The 21,546-nt window shown below is 38.2% G+C and overlaps 1 protein-coding gene across 5 annotated transcripts in view; it reads right to left on the bottom strand.

Moving 5' to 3' along the window:
- Positions 1-21,546, bottom strand: part of MCM9 (minichromosome maintenance 9 homologous recombination repair factor) — a 145,410-nt gene that overhangs the window by 52,828 nt on the left and 71,036 nt on the right. For 3 of the 5 annotated variants that reach the window (XM_037742949.1, XM_017541070.2, XM_017541066.2), the window contains one exon: positions 9,350-9,524. The exons of 1 other annotated variant lie outside the window; for it this stretch is intronic. In XM_037742949.1, coding sequence (XP_037598877.1) covers positions 9,350-9,524 — 175 coding nt within the window. Of the gene's footprint in view, positions 1-9,349; positions 9,525-16,867; positions 20,329-21,546 lie in introns of those variants that run through there. One more of the 5 variants, XM_037742951.1, reaches the window with a different exon arrangement.

The raw sequence follows: 21,546 nt of genomic DNA, 5'->3' as shown, positions 1-21,546 counted from the left end.
AAATCACCTATAAGCAAATGATATCAGAATGGCATCAGACTTGTCAATAGCAACATACAGGTATTGATCGACTTACGACCTATGCAACATACGACCATTCGACTTTATGACCACAATTGCTAGCCACGACTGCTCCACGTCTGGCAGCACAAACGTTGCCCAGCTGGGCATACGACAGTGCGTACCAGCTTCCAGCAGCACCACCATCTCCGCGTGCACCATTTCAACTGTTATCCCAGACTCAGTACAGCAATTTGTGTTTTGTGTCTTGGATATTTTCCATCAAACCACTCCCAAGATGTCTACCAAGAGGAAACTGTCTTTGTCTATGCCTCAGCCTGCCAAGAAGGAAAGAAAGGCCATCGATCTGGACACGAAAATGAAGGTAAATAAGCAGTACGAAGGAGGAAAGAAAGTGAATGTGATCGCACGTGATATGAAGTTATCACACTCGGCTGTGTTGACAATTTTGAAAGATAAAGAAAGAATTCGTGAAGCTGCGAAAGGTTCTGCACCCATGCGATCAACAGTTATAACAAAGCAACGAAGCAGGCCCATCCATGAAATGGAGAAATTGCTATATATTTGGATGGAAGATTAAATTCAAAAATGGACACCATTAAGTGTTTTTACTGTGCAGATGAAGGCGAGAAGTCTATTTCAGACTCTGAAGGAGCGTGCTGGAGAAGATTACAGTCAAGAATTTGTAGCAAGCACTGGCTGGTTCCAGAGATTCAAGAAAAGATTCCAAATGCATAATGTTTGAGTGACTGGAGAAGCAGCGAGTGCAGATGAGGAAGGAGCACGTAAGTTTGTTGATAGTCTGGATGAATTAATTACAGATGAGGGATATCTAGCAGAACAGATTTTCAATGTTGATGAAACTGGATTATTTTGGAAACGGATGCCAGCACGCACTTTTATTCACAAAGAGGCCAAAAGCATGCTGGGATTTAAAACATTTAAGGACAGGCTAACTCTGCTGCTTGGCAGGAACATCGCAGGGTTTAAGCTGAAGCCATTCTTAATTTATCACTCAGACAACCCGCGTGTGTTCAAGAATGTTAACAAGCATACATTGCCCATCTACTTTTGTTCTCAACGTAAAGCATGGATGACACAAGGATTGTTTGAAGACTGGTTTATGAACTGTTTTATTCCTCAAGTTCGAGAATATTGTTTGGAGAAAGACATTCCTTTCAAGATTTTATTGCTACTCGATAATGTGCCTGGACACCCACCACATCTAGGCGATCTCCATCCAGATGTGAAATTTGTTTTTCTTCCGCCAAACACGACTCCACTCATCCAGCCTATGGACCAAGGTTCAATTGCTACATTAAAGGCCAACTATCTCCAAACCACCTTCGCTCAAGCAATGTCCGCTATAGATGCTGACTCAGAACTAACATTGCAAGATTTTGGAAACACTACAACATTTTGATGTGTATCAAGAATATCGCTACCGCCTGGGAGGCTGTGACGACAAAGTGCATGAATGGCATCTGGAAAGACTGTGTTAAGCGCTATGTTAATGATTTTGATGGATTTGACAGTGAACATGAACTTGAAATGATTCGGGAAAAAATAGTATAACTCGCTAAAGACCTTTCTTTGGAGTGTGAAATGGAAGATGTCGAAGAGCTGCTAGACAAAGAATCCGGAGAACTTACAAATGAAGAGCTAATCGAACTGGAAGAAGAAAGAGTGGCAGAAGAAGAAAGAAGAGAAGCAGAGAAAGAAGAGGAGGAGCCAGAAAGAAAGTTCACCACTAAGGGATTATCAGACGGTTTATCTTTACTGAATAAACTTCTTATATATTTCAAAGCAATGGACCCAAACATCGAACAATTTGCAAGGATTGAACGGATGGCGCACAATGTGTTTCGTCCGTATCACGAAATTTATGAAGAAAAAAAGAAACATACAATTCAGACAAAGCTCACCATGTTTATGAAAAAACCAACTCCGGTAACCCCAACTGCTGCCTCAGATGACGACATCAACAATCCGCAGCCAGGCACCAGCGGCCAATAAAATGTTTCATACATGTTATATATTTTGATATGTTTTGCAATTGGGAAAATGTTCCTATGGTATTTTTTACACCTGTATTTTGTATTTTTGTAATTTTGTATGTTTTGCAAATATTAAACCAGTTGTACTGGTAATGCAGTGTTTTACTTAAACCTGACGAATGTAAAAATAAGAAACAAAATGGTGTAGAGATGATACAAATGGCATAAAATGAACAAAGAAAATTATGATATATAACAATGAAAGAAAATTATGATAAATATGACTTAAAGATTTTTATAACACCATTTCACAGTACTGTACATATAGCCTACTCAACTTACGACCAAATCGTGTTACGACTGGTCTGTCGGAACCAATTGTGGTCGTAAGTCGAGCACTAGCTGTACAAAGCAAGACTTTAGGAAAGAAAGTGTAAGCCAGGGTCTTTATAGCCAGCCAAGCTATTTTTCAAGTGTCAATGCTATGAAGAATGGTTTGAAACATGCAAATATTCAAGACAATAATCAGGAGACTTTCCTAAGGTATGTGCTAGAGATGGACTCCATTCAACCAAGAGATGATGAGGATGCCCTGGCCCTCATCTGACTCACTATCACCTCAAAGACGGATGGTGAAGCACTTTCTTTTAGATAGACGAAAGCAAAAGAAAGGATAAAAGCGGAAGAATAGTAAGTAAATGCTATTTGTCCTGACAAAGTACAAATAATACAACTATTTATTTAAGTGAAGAGAAGGGGGAAAGGGGAAAGTAGAATAAGCTCATTGATTACTACCTGGCTAATAGACTGGAGTCATACGATACTATTTAAAGTTTCCAAGGGAGGAGAAATGGGGCTGAAGGCATTGTAAAAGGTATTTTAAAATGTAAGCCCTCTAGGAGTTGTCAAACTATAGTCCAAATGCAGCCCACAATCTGTTACAATAAATACAATTTTACTGAAACACAGCCACTCCCATCTGTTTACATATTATGGCTCTGTTGTCTACATCTCAGTCATACTGATGCAGTTATACTGTCTACATCAGCAGAGATGAGTAGTTGCAACAGAGTTTGGCCCACAAAATCTAAAATATTTGCTAACCTGATCTCTACAGAAAAAGTTTGCCAACCCCTAACCTATAATAAAAATGCAGCGGGGCACAGTGGCTCATGTCTGTAATACCAGCACTTTGAGAGTCTGAGGCGGGCAGATTGCCTGAGCTCAGGAGTTTGAGACCAGCCTGGGCAACATGGTGAAACCCCATCTCTACTAAAATACAAAAAATTAGCCAGGCGTGGTGGTGTGTGCCTGTAGTCCCAGTTTAGGGAAACTGAGACAGGAGAATAGCTTGAACTTGGGAGGCAGAGGTTGCAGTGAGTTGAGACTGTGCCACTGCACCACAGCCTGGACCACAGAGTGAGACTTCATCCCCACCCCCCCAAAAAAAGAAAAGAAAATGCAAACTTTCCTAAATGTGAAACATACAGAAAAATAAACACAGTAAGTTTTAAAAAATTGAAGCTGTTGACACCAAGCATATTGATTATACCAATAAATGTAAGTGTGCTTAACTAACACATTAAAAGAAAAAGATTTTTTGGTTGTTCATAAAGGTAAACCTAATTCTATGCTGCATACAAAAGAACAAATTGAAATCAAAAGGCCAAACGTAAAGAACAAAGGTATATTAGGTAAGTATAAGTAATATGAAATCTAGAGTTGTGATCCTGATATAGACAAAGTAAAATTCAGGCCACAAAACATTTAAGACAAAGAAATACAAATGTTAAAGGCCACAACAACTACCTTCATAAAGCAGAAACTACAAGGGATACAAAGAGAAACGAACAATAATAAGAGACTTTAACATACCACTCTCAGCCTAAAATGCATCAAATAAACAAAAGGTAAGTAAGGATATAGAAGACCTAAACAAAATCATTTATAAAGTACAGTTTATGTATGTGTGTGTGTGTGTGTGTGTGTGTGTGTATAATATATATACATTATATTCTCATTATAGAGAACATAATTTGTGAAGCATAAAAGGGCCAGTATTAAATTTACCTTATATTAGGCCATAAAGATAAAAACCTCATGAAGTTCATTAAAGTACCCAAATGCCCATCAATGATAGACTGGATAAAATATGGCACATATACACCATGGAATACTATGCAGCCATGAAAAAGGATGAATTCATGTCCTTCGCAGGGACATGGATGAAGCTGGAAACCATCATTCTCAGCAAACTAACACAAGAACAGAAAACCAAATATCGCATGTTCTCACTCATAAGTGGGAGCTGAACAATGATAACACATGGACACAGGAAGGCGAACATCATACAATGGGGCCTTTTGGGGGCTGTGGGGGGGTAGGGAGGGACAGCATTAGGAGAAATACCTATGTACATGAGGGGTTGATGGGTGCAGCAAACCACCATGGCGCATGTACACCTATATAACAAACCTGTACGTTCTGCACATGTATCTCAGAACTTAAATAATAATAATAATAAACAATACAAACAACATTCTCTGACCACAATGGGATCAAACTAGAAATTATAAACAACATCAAAAAGTGGTCCTTCTACCTAGAGACTAAAATCTTGCTAAGCCACTCTTGGGAGAAAGGAGATACAAACCAAAATTGCAGAATTCTAAAACACGATCATAATAAGAATACAACATATAATCATCTATGAGATACCATTGAAGCAGTGCTAAGGAGTATATGCAGTTTGCTATGTGTTAGATAAGAAAGCAGGGAGATGCATAAACAGGACACACACCTATTCCCATGGGTTTTGCTTATTTTTGCAAAAAAGAAATATAGGAAGGACAAATCAGAAACTAATGAATATCTATCAAGGATAGACGAAAATAGAATGGAAGGGGTAGCAATATGAATGTGATTTCTTTTGCATGTCTTTTTATACAGGTTTGATTTTGTAAAAAGAAAAAAAGCCATGTTTTACAAATTCAGAAAATAAAATTAAACCAAAAAGCTAAAAACAGCAAATGCTGTAAGTGAACGCAAACAAAGTTCAAAGCCAATTTCTTAACTATATCAAATAAACTACACAAAGAAAAGAATTCATTCAAACTACTTTTGAACATGCACTCTTAACAATATATAACCCCAGTCGTCCAGCTAAGCACAAAAAAGGACCGCAAAGAGAGCTTGACCATTATTTTTTGTGTTTATTGGTAATGGTGTTGATGTAATATTTCTGAAACTATTTTGGAGACGTAAATGCATTCAAAAATATAGAGGATCCTATAAACACCTTTATATACATATGAAATAAAATAATTTTGAAGAGTCGTGTATTTTCTGACCCAGGCCTAAGTTGACATACACGAACTCTATTTGAGAACAACCCTGTAAGAAGGGTGTTATTATTTTTGTATCAGAGATGATAGTTATCACCCACAACATTAAAAAAAGTAGTAACAGTGGTTGGAATTGATTCTAGGTATCTCCGACCCCAAAGCTCTTTCTATCATAACTGAGTTACTTTTAACAAAAATATCAACAATTTTGCTTTGTTTTAAATGAAGGCATATTTCACTGTTATTATTGCTGGCATTTGTTGTTCCAAGTGGTGACAGTGGCAGTTTAAAGCAGTGTTTGATCTCTTGGAAGCATTTGCTCCTCCTGGCTTGTTTCAGGCCATATTCTCTGTATGAAAAACATAGAACCTAATAATCCGAGACAGAAGAGACTGAAATCCAGGTTGTATGACTGCTTTGTTTTTAAATAAAATGTTAATTTTTTTTTTTTTTTTTTTTTAAAGAGATGGTTGTCACTATGTTGACCTGACTGGAGTGCAGTGGTGTGATCATAGCTTATTGCAGCCTTGGCTTCCTGGGTTAAAAGGCCTCCTCAGCCTCCTGAGTAGCTGCGACTACTCACCTGTACTTGCCTTTTTTTTTCTTTTTGGATAGAGATGGGAGTCTTGCCATCTTGCCCAGGCTGGTCTTGAACTCCTAGGCTCAAGGGATCCTCCTCTCTCAGCCTCTCAAAGTGCTGGGACTACAGGCATGAGCCACTGTACCCAGCCTAAATTCTTGAATCATGTGAGAAATGTAAAGTCTGGTTGAAATTTTCAGGCCAGAATGTATTAGAAACATTACATTCTGAATCAAAAGCAGCTACTAGTAGATGCTAGTGAGCACATGGTGGTCCTGTCATCCCTGGGAATAGGCTGGAAATTAACTGTTCAGTAAGATCAGAGGCAACCGCAAGAACCCAAGGTCTGTTATTATAAGGTAATTAGAAAATGCCTTCACTAAATTAAACAAGAAAAAAGAAACCTTTTCAAGATGGAGAAATAAAAGGTACAAACCACTGAATAGAGTTAATTACATAATTACATGGTTACATAATGTTTAGGAACTAAATATCTTTTAAACTGCATGATAATAAAATTGTACAAATGACTTTATGAACCCAGAAATTAGTTATGTGGGGGGGAGGAAAAAAATAGAATGCTAGCTTTACTATAATAACTAGAGAAGAACAAAGATTCTATAATTCCTTTAATGCATTAAATAATCTTTAAATGAAATCTATATGCTAAAATGCTTGGAGAAGCAAAAATTCTTATGTAAATGTAAAAAAAGTTAAAGGCTAAAATACTGGTTGTGATCCATGCCATAGTTTAAGAAGGTATTAAATTCTAGATCATATCTAAGACAAAACAGAAATAATGAAAGAACCTTATCTTGAAACTATAACAACAAAAATCTTTGCACAGTAATAACCACAATAACAATGCCTACCACGTGCAGTGGTCTAAAAAGGAAGCTCTTAAGAAAAATACATTAGATCAAAACACTCAAAGTGATTCTAAGGCAAAACTCCTTTCAATATGCAGTCATAGGTTGCTTAATATGGGGATACGTTCTGAGAAATGCATCATGAGTGATCTGTTCTGGTGCAAACATCCTAGAGTGTACTTAGACAAACCTAGAGAGCATAGCCTATTGCTCCGAAGCTACAAGCCTACATAGCATATTACCACACCGAATGCTGCAGGCAACTGTAACACTAAGGCACATAACCGTGCATCTAAACATATCTAAACACAGTAAAAATAAGGTATTCTAATCTTATGAGACCACCATCATATATGTGGTCCATCACTGACAAAAATGTTATGTGGTGCATAACTATATATTACATGCTCGACAGATGGTTTAAAGGAGAAATAATGAATATTTGACTATAAATATGAGTAGCAAAATAATTAAACTTCAAATCTCTCACCTTCTAGCTTTACAACTTTATGTTCTCTCCTTTCCAACAGACAAAAAAAAAAAAAAATCCAATCTGAAGATTTATCCTTCAAATTATTTCCATTGGAAGATGTCACTCCAATTAAAAGAGGATTTTACTGATCATAAATGTATCACCTCCCCAGGCACTAGTATTACTTTACATTTCCTTCCAAATGTAGGTCTACTGTCCTGACCCCAAGCTTCAGGTGTGAACTTGCCACTTATACATTGTTACCAAGCAGGGAAGAGATGAGTACAGCAAGAATAAGTGTTTGGAAACTTCAGCAGCAACTGGGCAGAGTAAATTCATGTCTGCTGGCTGAATCTAAAAATAAAATATATGGGTTTTTATATTTTTTAAATTAAGGGTTATGTGGCGTAATTTACGTATAGTAAAAATCATCTTTTAAAAAAATGCCCTTCTACAGGCATTCTATTCTAGCCCACTAGCAAAAAATTTATGATTTTTCTCCTTACAGTTTTGCCTTTTGTAGCGTTTCATATAAATGGAATAACAAACTATATAGCCTTTTGTACCTGTCATCTTTTGTTTCACATATGGTTTTAAGATTCATCCACCTTGTTGATTCATGAATGTATCAGTAGTTTGTTTCTTTATGTTGCTACTAGTATTTTATGGTATGGGTGTATCAAGATTTACCTATCCATTTATCGGTTGATAAACTTCTGTGTTGTTTATAATTTCGGGTGAATATGAACAAAGCTGCTATAAACCATTTGGGTATAGGTCTTTTGGGATGGGAAAACATATAAATATTCAAGTGTTCTAGCACAATTTAAAAAACCTATCCTTTCTCTATTGAATTATTTGACATCGTTCTTGAAAAATCAATTGACATTACATCTGTGAGTCTATTTCTGGACCTTTATTCTCTTCCATTGAAGAGTCTATCCAGTGTCACAATGTTTTGATAATTAAAGCTTTATGGCAAATCTTAAAGTAAGTCCTTCAAATTTGTTCTGTTTCAAAGTCACTTTGGCTATTCTAGCTTCTGTGCTTTTCTATATTAACTTTAAAACCAGCCTGTCAATTTCTACCAAAAGGTCTGTTGGGATTTTTTTTTTTTTTTTTTAATTTCAATAGGTTTTTGGGGAACAGGTGGTGTTTGGGATTTTTGTTACAGTTACACTGGGCTGGGCATGGTGGCTCATGCCTATAATCAGTGCTCTGAAAGGCCAAGGCAAATGGGTCATCTGAATCCAAGAGTTTGAGACCACCCTGGGCAACTGAGCAAGACCTCATCTCTACAGAAAATTAAAAAAAAAAAAAAAAAAAAAATTAGCCAGGCATAGTGGGTACATCCCTGTAAGTCCCAGCGACTCAGGAGTGGGTGAATGGCTTGAGCCCAGGAGTCCAAGGCTGCAGTGAGCTATGATCAGGCCTCCACACTCTAGCTTGGGTGACAAACTGAGACTTTGTCTCAAAAAAAAATTTTTTTTAATGCATTGATTCCACAGATCACTTTGGGGAGAAATTGCATCTTAACAATATTAAGTCTGATAGATGAAACTAGGTATATCCCTCCATTTATTTAAATCCTTTTTGATTTTCTTAATGTTTTGAAGTTTTTAATGTACAAATCTAGAATAGATTTTGCTAAATTTATCTGGAAATACTTCGTGTTTGGAGGTGCTATTATAAATGTATATTTTATTTCAATTTCCAATTGTTCATTGCTAGGAAACAGAATGTTTATACGTTGGCCATTTAAGATTCACTTATTAGTTCTAGCAGCTTTCCATAAATTCTTTTTGTTTTTCTATGTGGACAATCATGCCACATAGAATATAGGCAGTTTTGACTTCTTCCTTTCCAATCTGAATGTCTTGTCTTCTTCATACTAAACTGACTAGACGTCTAGTACAATATTGACCAGAAATGATAGGAGCTAACCCTTGATATGCTCCTAATCTTAAGTGGAAAACACCTGCAGCTCAACAAGGTTCACATTTTCCCCAACCATATATTAAATAATCCCATTATTCCCATAGATTTTTTAAAAAAGAAACTCTTACCCAGCTTTAGCAACACTTATGGTTTGTTGCTCCATTGCTTCATGGATACTGGTCCTATCATGCTCTTTGAGGCTATTGAACTCATCAATACAGCAAAGGCCCGCATCTGCAAGAACTAATGCCCCAGCCTCCAAATTCCATTCTCCTGAGTCTTTTATAGCAGTTACCGTCAAACCTGAGGAAACAAGCAAGCCATGTCAACTTTTATTTTCAAAAGCATTATCTTGACTGGGTGCAGTGGCTCACATCTGTAATTTCAGCAATTTGGGAGGCCAAGGTGAGAGGATTTCTTGAACTCAGGAGTTTGAGATCTGCCTGGACAACATGGCAAGACTTTGTCTCTACAAAAAATTTAAAAAATTGCTGGGCATGGTGGTGCACACATCTGTAGTTCCAGCTACTCAGAAGGCTGAAGTGGGAGGATCACTTGAGCCCAGGAGGTCAAGGCTGTGGTAAGCCGTATTAGAGCCACTATACTCTTGGCCTGGGTGACAAAGCAAGATCCTGTCTTAAAAAAACAAAGCCGTATCTTAACCTATGAAAGGAAAGAAATGCCTACATTTTAAAGAGAAGGGCATAAAGACTTTTATTTGCAATTGACCAAGAATGGATGGCATCAGGATAGTTGCTTCACTTATCTAGTCATTGAAAGGCCTCAGAAGCTCTTGCGTTCTAAAAATCTAAGATGTGTTCTCCAGTACTGTGTGACAACCACAAGTCTGTAAATTTTCTGTCTCTCCTTGTAGGTGCTCTGGTTGAACGGTCTAAACTTTTGGAAGAAGCAAACAGATCTCCAGAGACCTTATGACAGAGGTTGTATACGATACGCTGTACAGAAAAGGGTCCAGTGATACAGAATAGTAATTATTACATTCCATTGATAAAAATGAAAAGTTTGCTCCCAGTTACAATATCAGGGAAAAGATTTTCTCCATATGTCTTCTTGATTTTTATTGTCCTGTATATCAGTCAATAACTCAGAGTGGTCAAAAACAAAGGCTTTGGAGTCAACAACACTTATTTGAATCCTAGAGCTGTCATCCTAGCCGTTGAATTACAGGCATGTTTCCTAATATATACAAGCCTGATTTTATTAATCTGCAAAAGAGAATAACAATAGAAAATACCTTATAGATTCTTGGATATTTAAATAAAATATAACTAAAGCTTATTAAAAGGTATATGAAACATGAGTACTTTAAGAATAACTATTGTTGATAAACATGGATAAACTTCTCTCCACACTGACCAAGAAAAAGAAAAAAAAGAAGAGACACGAGTTACAAATATCAGGAATAAAAGAGAAGACATAACTATAGATCCTACAATGAACTAATAAGGAAATACTATGAATAACTCTATGCCATACATTTGATAACTTAGACAAAATAGTCATTTTTTAAAAAATATGCAAAGTTTATCTAAAAAGGAACAGATAACTTGCATAGTCCTTTATCTGTTTTGACAATTAAATATTTAGTTAAAAACCTTCCAATACGGAAATCTGCAGGCGGAGATGTCTTTATAGTGAATTTTGCCAAATATTTGAGAAAGAAATAATGTCAATGTTACACAAATTTTTCAATAATATAGAAGAGTAAACACTACCCAACTCATTTAATGAAGTCAGAATTATCATAGTAATTGTCATGATAATTGAACTGTTATACTAGACAAAGACATATTACAAGAAACCTATAGACTAGTGCCTCTAATATGGATGTGAAAATCCTCAGCAAAATACAAGTGAATCAAATCCAACAATATATAAAAGGATAATAGATTATAACCAAGAGAAATTGGAAGGCCTCAGAAGCTCCTGTGTTCTAAAAATCTAAGATGTGTTCTCCAGTATTATGTAACAACCACAAGTTGGCAAATTTTCTGTCTCTCCTTGTAGGTGCTCTGGTTGAGCAGTCTAAACTTTAGGAAGAAGCGAACAAATCTCGAGACCTTATGACAGAGGTTGTATACTATATGCTGTTTACAGAAAAGGGTCCAGTGATACAGAATAGTAATTATTACATTCCATTGATGAAAATGAAAAGTTTGCTCCCAGTTACAGTATCAGGGAAGGGATTATCCCAGGAATGCAAGGCAAAGTTAACATTCAAAAATTAATCGATGTAATCCACCGTATCAATAAACTGTGGAAGAAAAAATTCATACCACTGCTTCATTAGATACAGAAAACACATTTCAAAAAACTCAATAATCATTTGTGATAAAGCTCTCAGAAAATTAGGAATGGAAGAGAACTTCTTCAACTTGATAAAGGGTATTTACAATAATCTTACAGTTAACATACCTAGTGATAAAAGACTGAATGCTTCCTCATCCCTCACAAAGATCAGAAAAAGGCAAGAAGATTTTCTCTTATCACTGTTATTCAAAATCATGTTAGAGGTTCTAGCTACTGAAATAAGGCAAGGAAAAGAAATAAATAACACACAGACTGAAAAAAATTAAAATAAAACTGTTTAAATTTGCAGGACAATATGATTACATAGAAAATCCCAAATAATCTACTAAAAACCAACTAGAATTAGTAAATGATTGTGGCAAGGTTATAAGATACAAGTCAACTTTTGGAATATTTGGATATAAATCTTAAAATACATGCAAGAATCTGTATGCAAAACTACAAAACACTGATAGAGAAAATCACAACAACCAAATTGAAAGATAGAATAAACTCTATTTTCAAGATGTCAATTCTTGAAAATTGGAAAACTCTATTTTCAATATGTCAATTCTCCCCAAACTGTTCTACAGTTAAATGCAATTGCAAGCAAAATCCCAGCATGATTTTTAAAAAAATAAAGTGACAAGGTAAGTCTACTATTATTTATAGAGAGAAGCAAAGGAAGTAGAAGAGCTGAACCAAAAAACAAGGTTGGAGGTCTCACATGACATGATTTTCAGATTTACTATAAAGCTACAGTAATCAAACCATTGGAAAAAGGTTAGGCAGATAGAACAATGGACAAGAACAGAATCTAAAAGTTGTCCTGCACATAGAAGGTCAAATGATTTTTTAATAAAAATACAAAGGCAATTCAATGGAGAGAAGATAATCTGTTAAACAAATGGTGCTGGAGTAACTGACTATGAATGAACAAAAAATGAATCTTAACCATACCTCACATTTAATATAAAAATTAATCCAAAATTAATTAGACACCTAAATGTAAAATGTAAAACTATAAAGAAAGAACACCCAGGAGAAAACAGTTGTGAGTTCTTTTGGTTTCCAGTCTAACACACAAGGAGTTTAAAAGTCACTACTTCATCCTAACAAGTAAAAAGCTAAACAAAAACATCAGAGAAATGAGAGCACAGAACAAATTACTGCCCCCAAAATTGAAGATGGTCAAGCAGCTACAGAGAATCACAACTTAGCTGAGCAGAAATTCATGAGCATAAACTTTTAAGTAAGAAAAACAAGCAAGAAATCTTGAACTATAATTAGCAAATTGTTAGTGGTTCACAGTGGAAAAGTCTAAGACTTAAAAATTCAAGAAGGACCCTGTCATAGGGAAACCTCTACATTTTCTGTGAGTTTTACCTCTGAGAGCTCTACCAGCAACTCACAGTGAAGATGAGAGAAAAATCTACTCTTGCTTCTGGCAGAGGGAGGGAAAAGGAACCATTTAGAAATACACCAGAACTTCCTGTTATTAACAGGAAGAAACTATTTTACCAGAGGCTAATCTGCCTGGAAGAAGGGCAATACCCAACTCCAGCCCCTTCCAGTAATCTGGTACCACCCAACGGGGTGACTATGCAAAAACTGAGAAGTACTTGTGAAGTTCACAGCCCAGGGAAACAAGCTCACTAAAAGGTTAAGACCTAATGACAGGACTATAGAATGCTTTCCCTTCCCCAACACCCTATCACTGCAATACTAAAGACATATTAAACACAATTTTCCTTGTTTCTAGTATATCATGTCTACCTTTCAACAAAAAAACTGCAAGGCATACTAAAAGGCAGAAAATACAGTTTGACGAGACAGAACAAACATCAAAATCAGATCTAGGTATGACATGGACACTGAAATGATCAAACTATGAATTTAAAACAACCATGATTAACATGCTAAGGGATCTAATGTAAAGAGCAGACAATATGAAATAACAGATAATATAAGCAAAGAAATAGAAATTTTAAGAAACAATAAAAAAGAAACACTGGAGACCAAAAACACTCTAACAAAAATAAAGAATGCCTTTAATGGGTTTATTAGTAGGCTGGACACATCTGAAGAAAGAATCTCTGAGCCTGAATATATGTCAATTGAAACTTCCAAAACAGAAGAGAATAGCCAAGAATCATTGGACAACTACAAAAGGTATAACATACATGTAATGGGAATAAAGAATAACAATAAAGAGAGAAGGGGACAGAAGCAATAGCTAAAGCAATATTATGAAACATTTCATTGAAACATTGTCAGACAGTAAATTAGAAATCGAGGATGCTCAGAGAATACCAACAAGATAAATGTCCAAAAAAACCCTACACCCAAGCATATCATATTCAAATTTCAGAAAATCAAAGATAAAAAAAAATCATAAAAGAAGCCAGAGGAAGAAAAGCAGCTTATGTATAAAACAGTGGTTCCCCAAACTTTTTGGCACCAGAGACTAGTTTCATGGAAGACAATTTTTCCACAGACCAGAGTGGGGATGGTTTAGGGATGATTCAAGTGCATTACAGTTATTGTGTACTTTATTTCTATTATTATCACATTGTGTCACAGGATCCTTAGGATGTCACTTTGCCAGCTGGAAACCTCTGTGGCTGGAGATGCCTCTGCTTGAGTTTTACTCACATCTCCTGGGCTTGTTCCACCCATTCAGTCCAGCAAGCTGTGCTTGGCTCACACTACTACTGGCCCAGATCTCATGCCTGCCAATGGCAAGCCAGGCACGGGGCAGCAATGGCTGTGTGAGTGAACGAGTGTGGTGTCTGGCCACTATGCACAGCCAGGCATGCCAACTGTGGCAGAATGGGCAGCTCCAGGTGCCGGTTCCACACGAGGCTGCAGCTGGACCAGATGTACCACAAGCGGCTTCTGCTGCAGGCACCAGCATCTGGACAAAGGTAATGCAATGGTGCCCAAAAGCTCAGAGAGGCCAGATACTGCAGAGCCCCAAAGTGGGTGTTACAGCATGTCACAGCCCTGGCTCAGGGAGCCCCAAGGTCTGGACAGCCAGAAAGGCTGCTGCTCTTCTCTCCTTCTTGTCACCCACAATGTGGTGAGTGGGGGGTGTGTTTCAGCCCTGTTTGTGTTACAGCTCTTTCAGTCCCATCATTCGACAGAAGCATGAGGTACATGGACAACTGGAGGGTGAGCAAGGTGGAAAGGAGCTCCACTGAGTTACAGAACAGCTCTCAGAAGATCCAAAGTGGGTAGCTCCTTTCTGCAGGCAGGTTGTACTGACAAGTATCCGGGTCTCAGCAGAGAGGAGACCCGAAGTGGGTAGCTCCTTCCTGCAGGCAGGCTGTACTGATAAGTGTCCAGTTCTTAGCAGAGAGGAGACCTGAAGTGAGTAGTTCCTTTCCGCAGGCAGGCTGTACTGACAAGTGTTCACCTCTCAGCAAGCCTCCTTCTGCAGGCAGGCTGGCCTGACCAGTATGTGAGTCTGGCTGAGTCTAGGGTTTTCATGGGCTCAGAAGGAAGGAAGTGCATGCTGTCTGGAAAAAGCACCATAAGTTCTTACTTCAGGTTGCAGACTTCATTCAGAATTGGCAGCTTGGCCCTCAGGCTTCAGACTGTCCCAGGCTTGATGGTGGGGCTTCACCAAGGACCTACCCCTTCCTGCCTAGGAATGAATCTGTCTGCCTCCTGCCACCATCAACATGCTGTCCATGGTGACCAGGCTGTTCAAGCCAAGGGGTGCCTGCAGGCCCATGCTAAGCCCCCACTCAGTACTCCCACATCCTCTCTCCCTGAGCTTGTCAGCACTCAAACTTTTCAGAGGGAGCTGAGGTGGTGGGGTGGCTGGTATATCAGCACCACCCTGGGTGCTTGCATACCTGGCAAGGTCTCAAGAGTGCCCAGGCTCAGCTTCAACTTTTCTCCAAAATCAGAGTGAGAGCCAGGAGTGGGAAGAGGCCAGGGAGCAGGAGCAGGAACTTCTGAGCCTTTGGGGGAAGTGGGGCTTCCTAGGCCTCCAAGAGTGCAGGGATGTCCAGTTCTAGAGCCATGGCTGGGCGGCTGCAGCTGCGCCTGGGAGTGTGGGGAATCAGCGTGGTAGTGGGCAAGGCTCTCATCTGTTCCTTACCCCCACCAGCTCCATGGAGCATACAGCCCTGGCTGTGCCTCCCATGCTGCAGCTGACATCCCCTCAGTGGCTACTCCAAATGGGCCTATGCTGCTATCATTGTAATATATAATGAAAAAATTATACAACTCCCCCTAACGTAGAATCAGTGGGAGCCCTTAGCTTATTTTCCTGCAACTAGACAGTCCCATCTGGGGGTGATGGGAGACAGTGACAGATCATCAGGCATTAGATTCTCATAAGGAGGCACAGGCTAGCTCCCTCGCATGCACAGTTCACCATAAGGTTCATGCTCCTATGAGAGTCTAATGCTGCTGGTGATCTGATAGGAGGCAGGGCTCAGGTGGCAATGTGAGCAATGGGGAGGAGCTATAAATAGAGACATAGCTTCTATTACTGACCTGCAACTTACCTCCTGCTGTGCAGCATCGTTCCTAACTGGCCATGGTTGGGAACCCTGCTATAGAGCACCAAACATAAGAAGTACGTCTGATATCACCTCAGAAATCATGCAAGCAAGAAGACAGCGAAGTGAAATATTTAAAGTGCTAAAAGAGAAAAATCCCTATCAACACAGAATTTTGTATGCTGAAAAATTATACTTTCAAAGTAAAAGGGAAATAAAAACTTTCTCAGACCAAGATTGAAGAAATTTATTGCTAGCAGTCCTGCCTTTCAAGGAATGTTAAAAGAATTTCTTCAGAGAAAAGGAAAATGACATAGGTCAGAAACTCATCTATACAGAGAAGAGTAGAGCATTAGACAAAAAATAAGTGAAAGATAAAAACTTTTGTTTCTCCTATTCTTAACTGATCTTATAGACAACCATTTGTCCAAAATATTAATAGCAACAAGTGTATTCAATTGTATATGCATAGGTATACATGTTTAATTATGCTTATGTATAAGTGAAATAAATGAGAAGAAAGACCTAGGGACAAGGAGGAATTAGGAATATTCTGTCATAACAAGATACTTACACTACCTGTACTACCTTCACAGATAGTACAGCGTTATTTAAAAATGGACTTAGAGGCTGGGAGCAGTGGCTCACGCCTGTAATCCCAGCATTTTGGGAAACTGAAGTGGGTGGATCACAAGGTCAGGAGTTCAAGACCAGGCTGGCCAGCATGTTGAAACCCCATCTCTACTAAAAAATACAAAAATTAGCTGGGTAGCTACTTGGGAGGCTGAGGTAGGAGAATTGCTTGAACTGGGATCTGGGAGGCGGAAGGTGCAGTGAGCCAAGATCGCGCCACTGAACTCCAGCCTGGGTTACAGAGCGAGACTCCATCTCAAAAAATAAAAATAAAAAATTGACTCAGATTAGTTGTAAATGTATATGCAAATTCTAGGGCAACCACTGTAAAAGAAAGTTTTTAAAAAGGCATATAATTGATATGCTAAGTGAGGAGAGAAAATGGAATCATAAAAATTGCTCAAAACCACAAAAGGCAGAAAAAGCACCAAAGACAAAAATAGGAACAAAGAACAAGGGCTTCAGATAAAAATAGTAACAAATACGGTACATGCTATGGTCTGAATATTTGCCCCTCTGCCCTCAAAACTCATTTTAAATCTTAATCCCCTTCATAACAGTATTAAGAGGGTGGGAAATCCAACTATGGTATTTGAGACGTAGGGCATTAGTGGCTTTATAAGAGGAGAGAGAGTTAATACACTCAACCCCCTTGCCATGTAATGTCTTCTGCCACCTCAGAACTCTGCAGAGTCCTCTCCAGCAGGAAGGCCTTTACCAGATGTGCCACCTCTACACTGCACTTCCTAGCATCCAGTACTCTAAGAAATAAATCCCTTTTCTTTATAAACTACAGCCTCGGATATCTAGTTATAGTGACAGGTAACTAACTAAATTCTAATCCAACTCTATCAGTAATCACCTTACACATCAATGTTCTAAATATTTCAAAACACAGATATTGCCAGAATTGATTTAAAAAAAAAAAAAAAAAAAAAAATCCCAAAAATTATTAAAAAAAAAAAAAAAAAAAAAAGACCCAACAATACGATGTTTACACAAAACCCATACTTTTTAATTTCAATAGTTTTTGGGGTACAGGTGGTATTTTGGTTACATGGATGAGTTTTTTAGTGCTGATTTCTGAGATTTTGGTGCCCCCATCATCCAAGCAGTATACACTGTACCCAATAAGCAGTCTTTTGTCCCTCAACCCCTCCTCAAGTCCTCAAAGTCCATTATATCATTCTCAAGCTTTTGCATCCTCACAGCCTAGCTTCCACTTATAAGTGAGAACAAACAATATTTGAAAACCCTTATTTTAAATATAAAGACACATACAAATTAAAAGTGCAAGGGTAGGGAAAGTTTTATCACACCAACAATAATCATTAAAAAGCAGGAGGTAAGAGATGGTGATGTCAGCAACATGGCAGAATAGGAAGCTCCTGACTCTCTCTCCACCCACAAAAGCACCAAATAAACATCTATTCATGGATTAGTTCCCTCAGGGGGAAAGTCAGGGACCAACTGAGAGACTCCTACCCACTGGGTGAGTGAGAAAATTTCCACATCAAATGGAAAGGAAAAGCTGCGGCACACTCAGGCATAGGACCCTGCCTTAGACACTGCACCATACTATCTGGAAAGGAATCCCCAATACCAAGTTTCTTCCTGTGGAGAAGAGGATTTGTACTCACATATAGAACTCTAACTCTAAGGTTTCCCATGGTCTGGTTTTTAATTTACTGGCTCTGAGAGCAAAGAGGATTATAACTCCAGGTTTATTAACCTCTCATGGAAGAGAATCTGAGCACCCAAAATTTTACAGCTCCCACTCAACGGACAGTGTCCTGAACATCCTGTCTCTGAAACCAGAGGGAACAAAGTATATGTGAATCTATCTGCACCACAGAAAAAAGTGCCAGTTTTACATGGGCATGTAGGCACTTTCAGGGATGACTTCACCCAGGAGCAGTGCAGAGAAGAGGCTTTAAAAACAGTTATTTCTCCTCAGATGGGGTTTATGCCACATATCAACTGCTCCAACATTTATAGCACTTCCCTAAAGACTCCCTCCCTAAACGACTCTTAGCTCTGACAGCAGAAGATACTAGGCATTTGAGAGTCTCCTTAGATCACAGAACAAAGAGGTGGTCTTGAACAAGTGTGTAAACACTTCTAAGGGCTACGTCCCCTTGGAAAAGTGCCAAAAAGGGGTAAGAACATGTAGCTTCCATATCCTCTCCAGAAGGGGCTATGGCGTACTTCGAGTGGCCATTTGACAAGCTGGCTTCTAATGGACTTGCACTGGGGAGCTAACAGGGCAAATAAACAACAGTCCTGCAGCCCCCAAAGCCAAAGCTTGACACTTCATGAACTTTTCCTTTGGCTCACCCCTATGATAAATCTAGGCCTCCCCAATTCTACGTGAAAAAAGTCTGGTTACACATCAAGCACCACAACTTCTGTAACTTCCACTCAAGGTATTGTCTTCTTAACAAACTAGCTCTAGGAGTTGATGGGAGTTTGCCTTCCTGAGTGGCCCTAGATCCAAGAAAAAAGAGGTGGACATGTCCAGCAGCTATCTCCCCAGGATCAGAGGGTACAGCCTGAATGTGAGTTCAGACATTTGCCATAGATCCACTACCTGGCTTAGCACAGAAAGGGTAGGAAATAAGATACCCACATCCAGCTTCACCATGAAGACAGAAGAAACTGAAACACACAGCCAATACCCGAATCTTTCCAGCTACATCTAAGAGAAACTGGCTCCTTGTCTTGATGTACTGACAGAACATGGCACATCTTAAGCTCCATAGTGCCACCAAAAACAAAGACAACAATCTGGATGAACACAAAGATTTGAAAGGCACCTTAAAATCTTTGGCCAGACAGATTAATGAGATCTTGCTCCCACATGAGACAAGTCTGGTAGTTGTCTTATCTAATGCACAGAAACCAAAATAGAGAGTCATGTAAAATGAAGAAACAAGGAAATATAGTCCAAAGAAAAGACTATAGTAAATCTCCAGAAACCAACCCGAGTGAAGTGGAGAGATGTGTGTACCTGAGAGAAAATTCAAAATAATGGTCAAAAAGATGCTCACCAAGGTCAAGAGAGAAATGCAAGAACAAACTGAGAACTTCGACAAAGAGAGAGTATAAAATTATCAACTGAAAAGCATAGATCTGAAGAGTACTATGACTGAACTGAAAAATTCAAGAGAAGGGTTCAACAGTAGATAAGATCCAGTAGAAGAATAGATTGGTTAACTTGAGACAGGTCACCAGAAATCATCCAATCTAAGGAGAAAAAAAAAGCAAAGAAGAAAAAGTGAAGACAGCTTAAGCAATTTATGGGGCACCATCAAGTAAAACAACTTATGCATTATTGGCATGCCAGAAGGAGAAGAGAAAGGAACAGAAAGCATATCCAAAGAAATAATGGCAGTAAACTTCCCAACCCTTAGTAAAAAGATAAAAAGCCAGAGGCAGGAAGCCCAAACAATACCAAATAAGATGAATCCAAAGAGACCTATGCCAAGACAATCATAATAAAATTATTAAAAGTTAAAACACAGATCATTGAACGCAGTAAAGTAAAACCAAATGATCACATACAAAAGAACCACATAAGACTATCAGTGGATTTCTCAACACCAACCTTGCAGATCAAAAGTGAATGGGAGGATATATTCAACATCCTGAAAGAAAAAAAAAAAAAAGCCCATCAACCAAGAATACTATACTCATCAATCCAGTCTTTTAAAAAATGAGGAGTAATAAAGACTTTCTCAAACAAAAAGAGCATTTGCCACCATTAGACCTGCCTGACAAAAAAAATGCTAAAGGGAGTGATTCATGCTGAAGGAAGAAGACACTATCAGTAGCACGAAGACATATGAGTGTATAGTCATGTGCTACATAATGACATCAACAGTTGTCCCATAAAATTATAATAGAGATGAAAAAGTCATATTGCCTAGTGATGGTGATGCTACATCCATCATAACATTGTAACACAAGGCATTACCTATGTTTGTGGTGATGCTGGTGTAAACAAATGTACCATTCTGTCAGTCATATAAAAGTGTAAAGTAATGTTCTAAGCCCTTATATTCACTCACTACTCACCCACTGACTAACCCAGAGCAACCCCAGTCCTGCAAGCTTTATTCACAATAAGTACCTTATACAATTTTATATGGTAATTTTACTGTATATTTTATATATTTAGATATGTTTAAATATACAATTACTTGTCATTGTGTCACAACTGCCTATAGTATTCAATACAGTAACAAACTGTACAGGTTTATAGCTCAGAAGCAAAAGACTATATGATATAGACTTGGTGTATCATAGATTATACCACCTAGGTTTGTGTAAATATACTCAAATGATGTTCATACAATGACAAAGTCACCTAATAATGCAATTTCAGAACATATTCTCATTGTAAAGTGATATACGGCTGTACATTGTCAAATCCAAAATATTCTAGTAGTATAACAGAGTAGGGTAAATTAATTTATTTTCTCTCTCTCTCTTTCTTTTCTGAGATGGAATCTCACTCTGTCACCCAGGGTGGAGTGCAATGGTGTGATCTCAGCTCACTGCAACCTCCACCGCCTTGGTTCAAGCAATTCTCCTGCCTCAGCCTCCCGAGTAGCTGGCACTATGGGCGCATGCCAGTATGCACAGCTAATTTTTGTATTTTTAGTAGAGATGGGGTTTTATCATGTTGGTCAGGCTGGACTCAAACTCCTGATTTCATGATCTGCCCACCTCAGGCTCCCAAAGTGCTGTGATTACAGGTGTGAGCCACTGTGCCCAGCCAATTAATTATATTCCTATTAAAAAGGTTAAACTGTTAAAAGAACTAAAGCTACAACAATTTTTAAGGAATGTAAATTATAAAA

The sequence above is a fragment of the Cebus imitator genome, unplaced genomic scaffold, assembly GCF_001604975.1.
Source record: "Cebus imitator isolate Cc_AM_T3 unplaced genomic scaffold, Cebus_imitator-1.0 Scaffold130, whole genome shotgun sequence".
In the NCBI taxonomy this organism is placed as follows: domain Eukaryota; kingdom Metazoa; phylum Chordata; class Mammalia; order Primates; family Cebidae; genus Cebus; species Cebus imitator.
The sequence above is the reverse complement of the archived record's forward strand: the minus strand, read 5'-3'. Positions and strand labels throughout refer to the sequence as shown.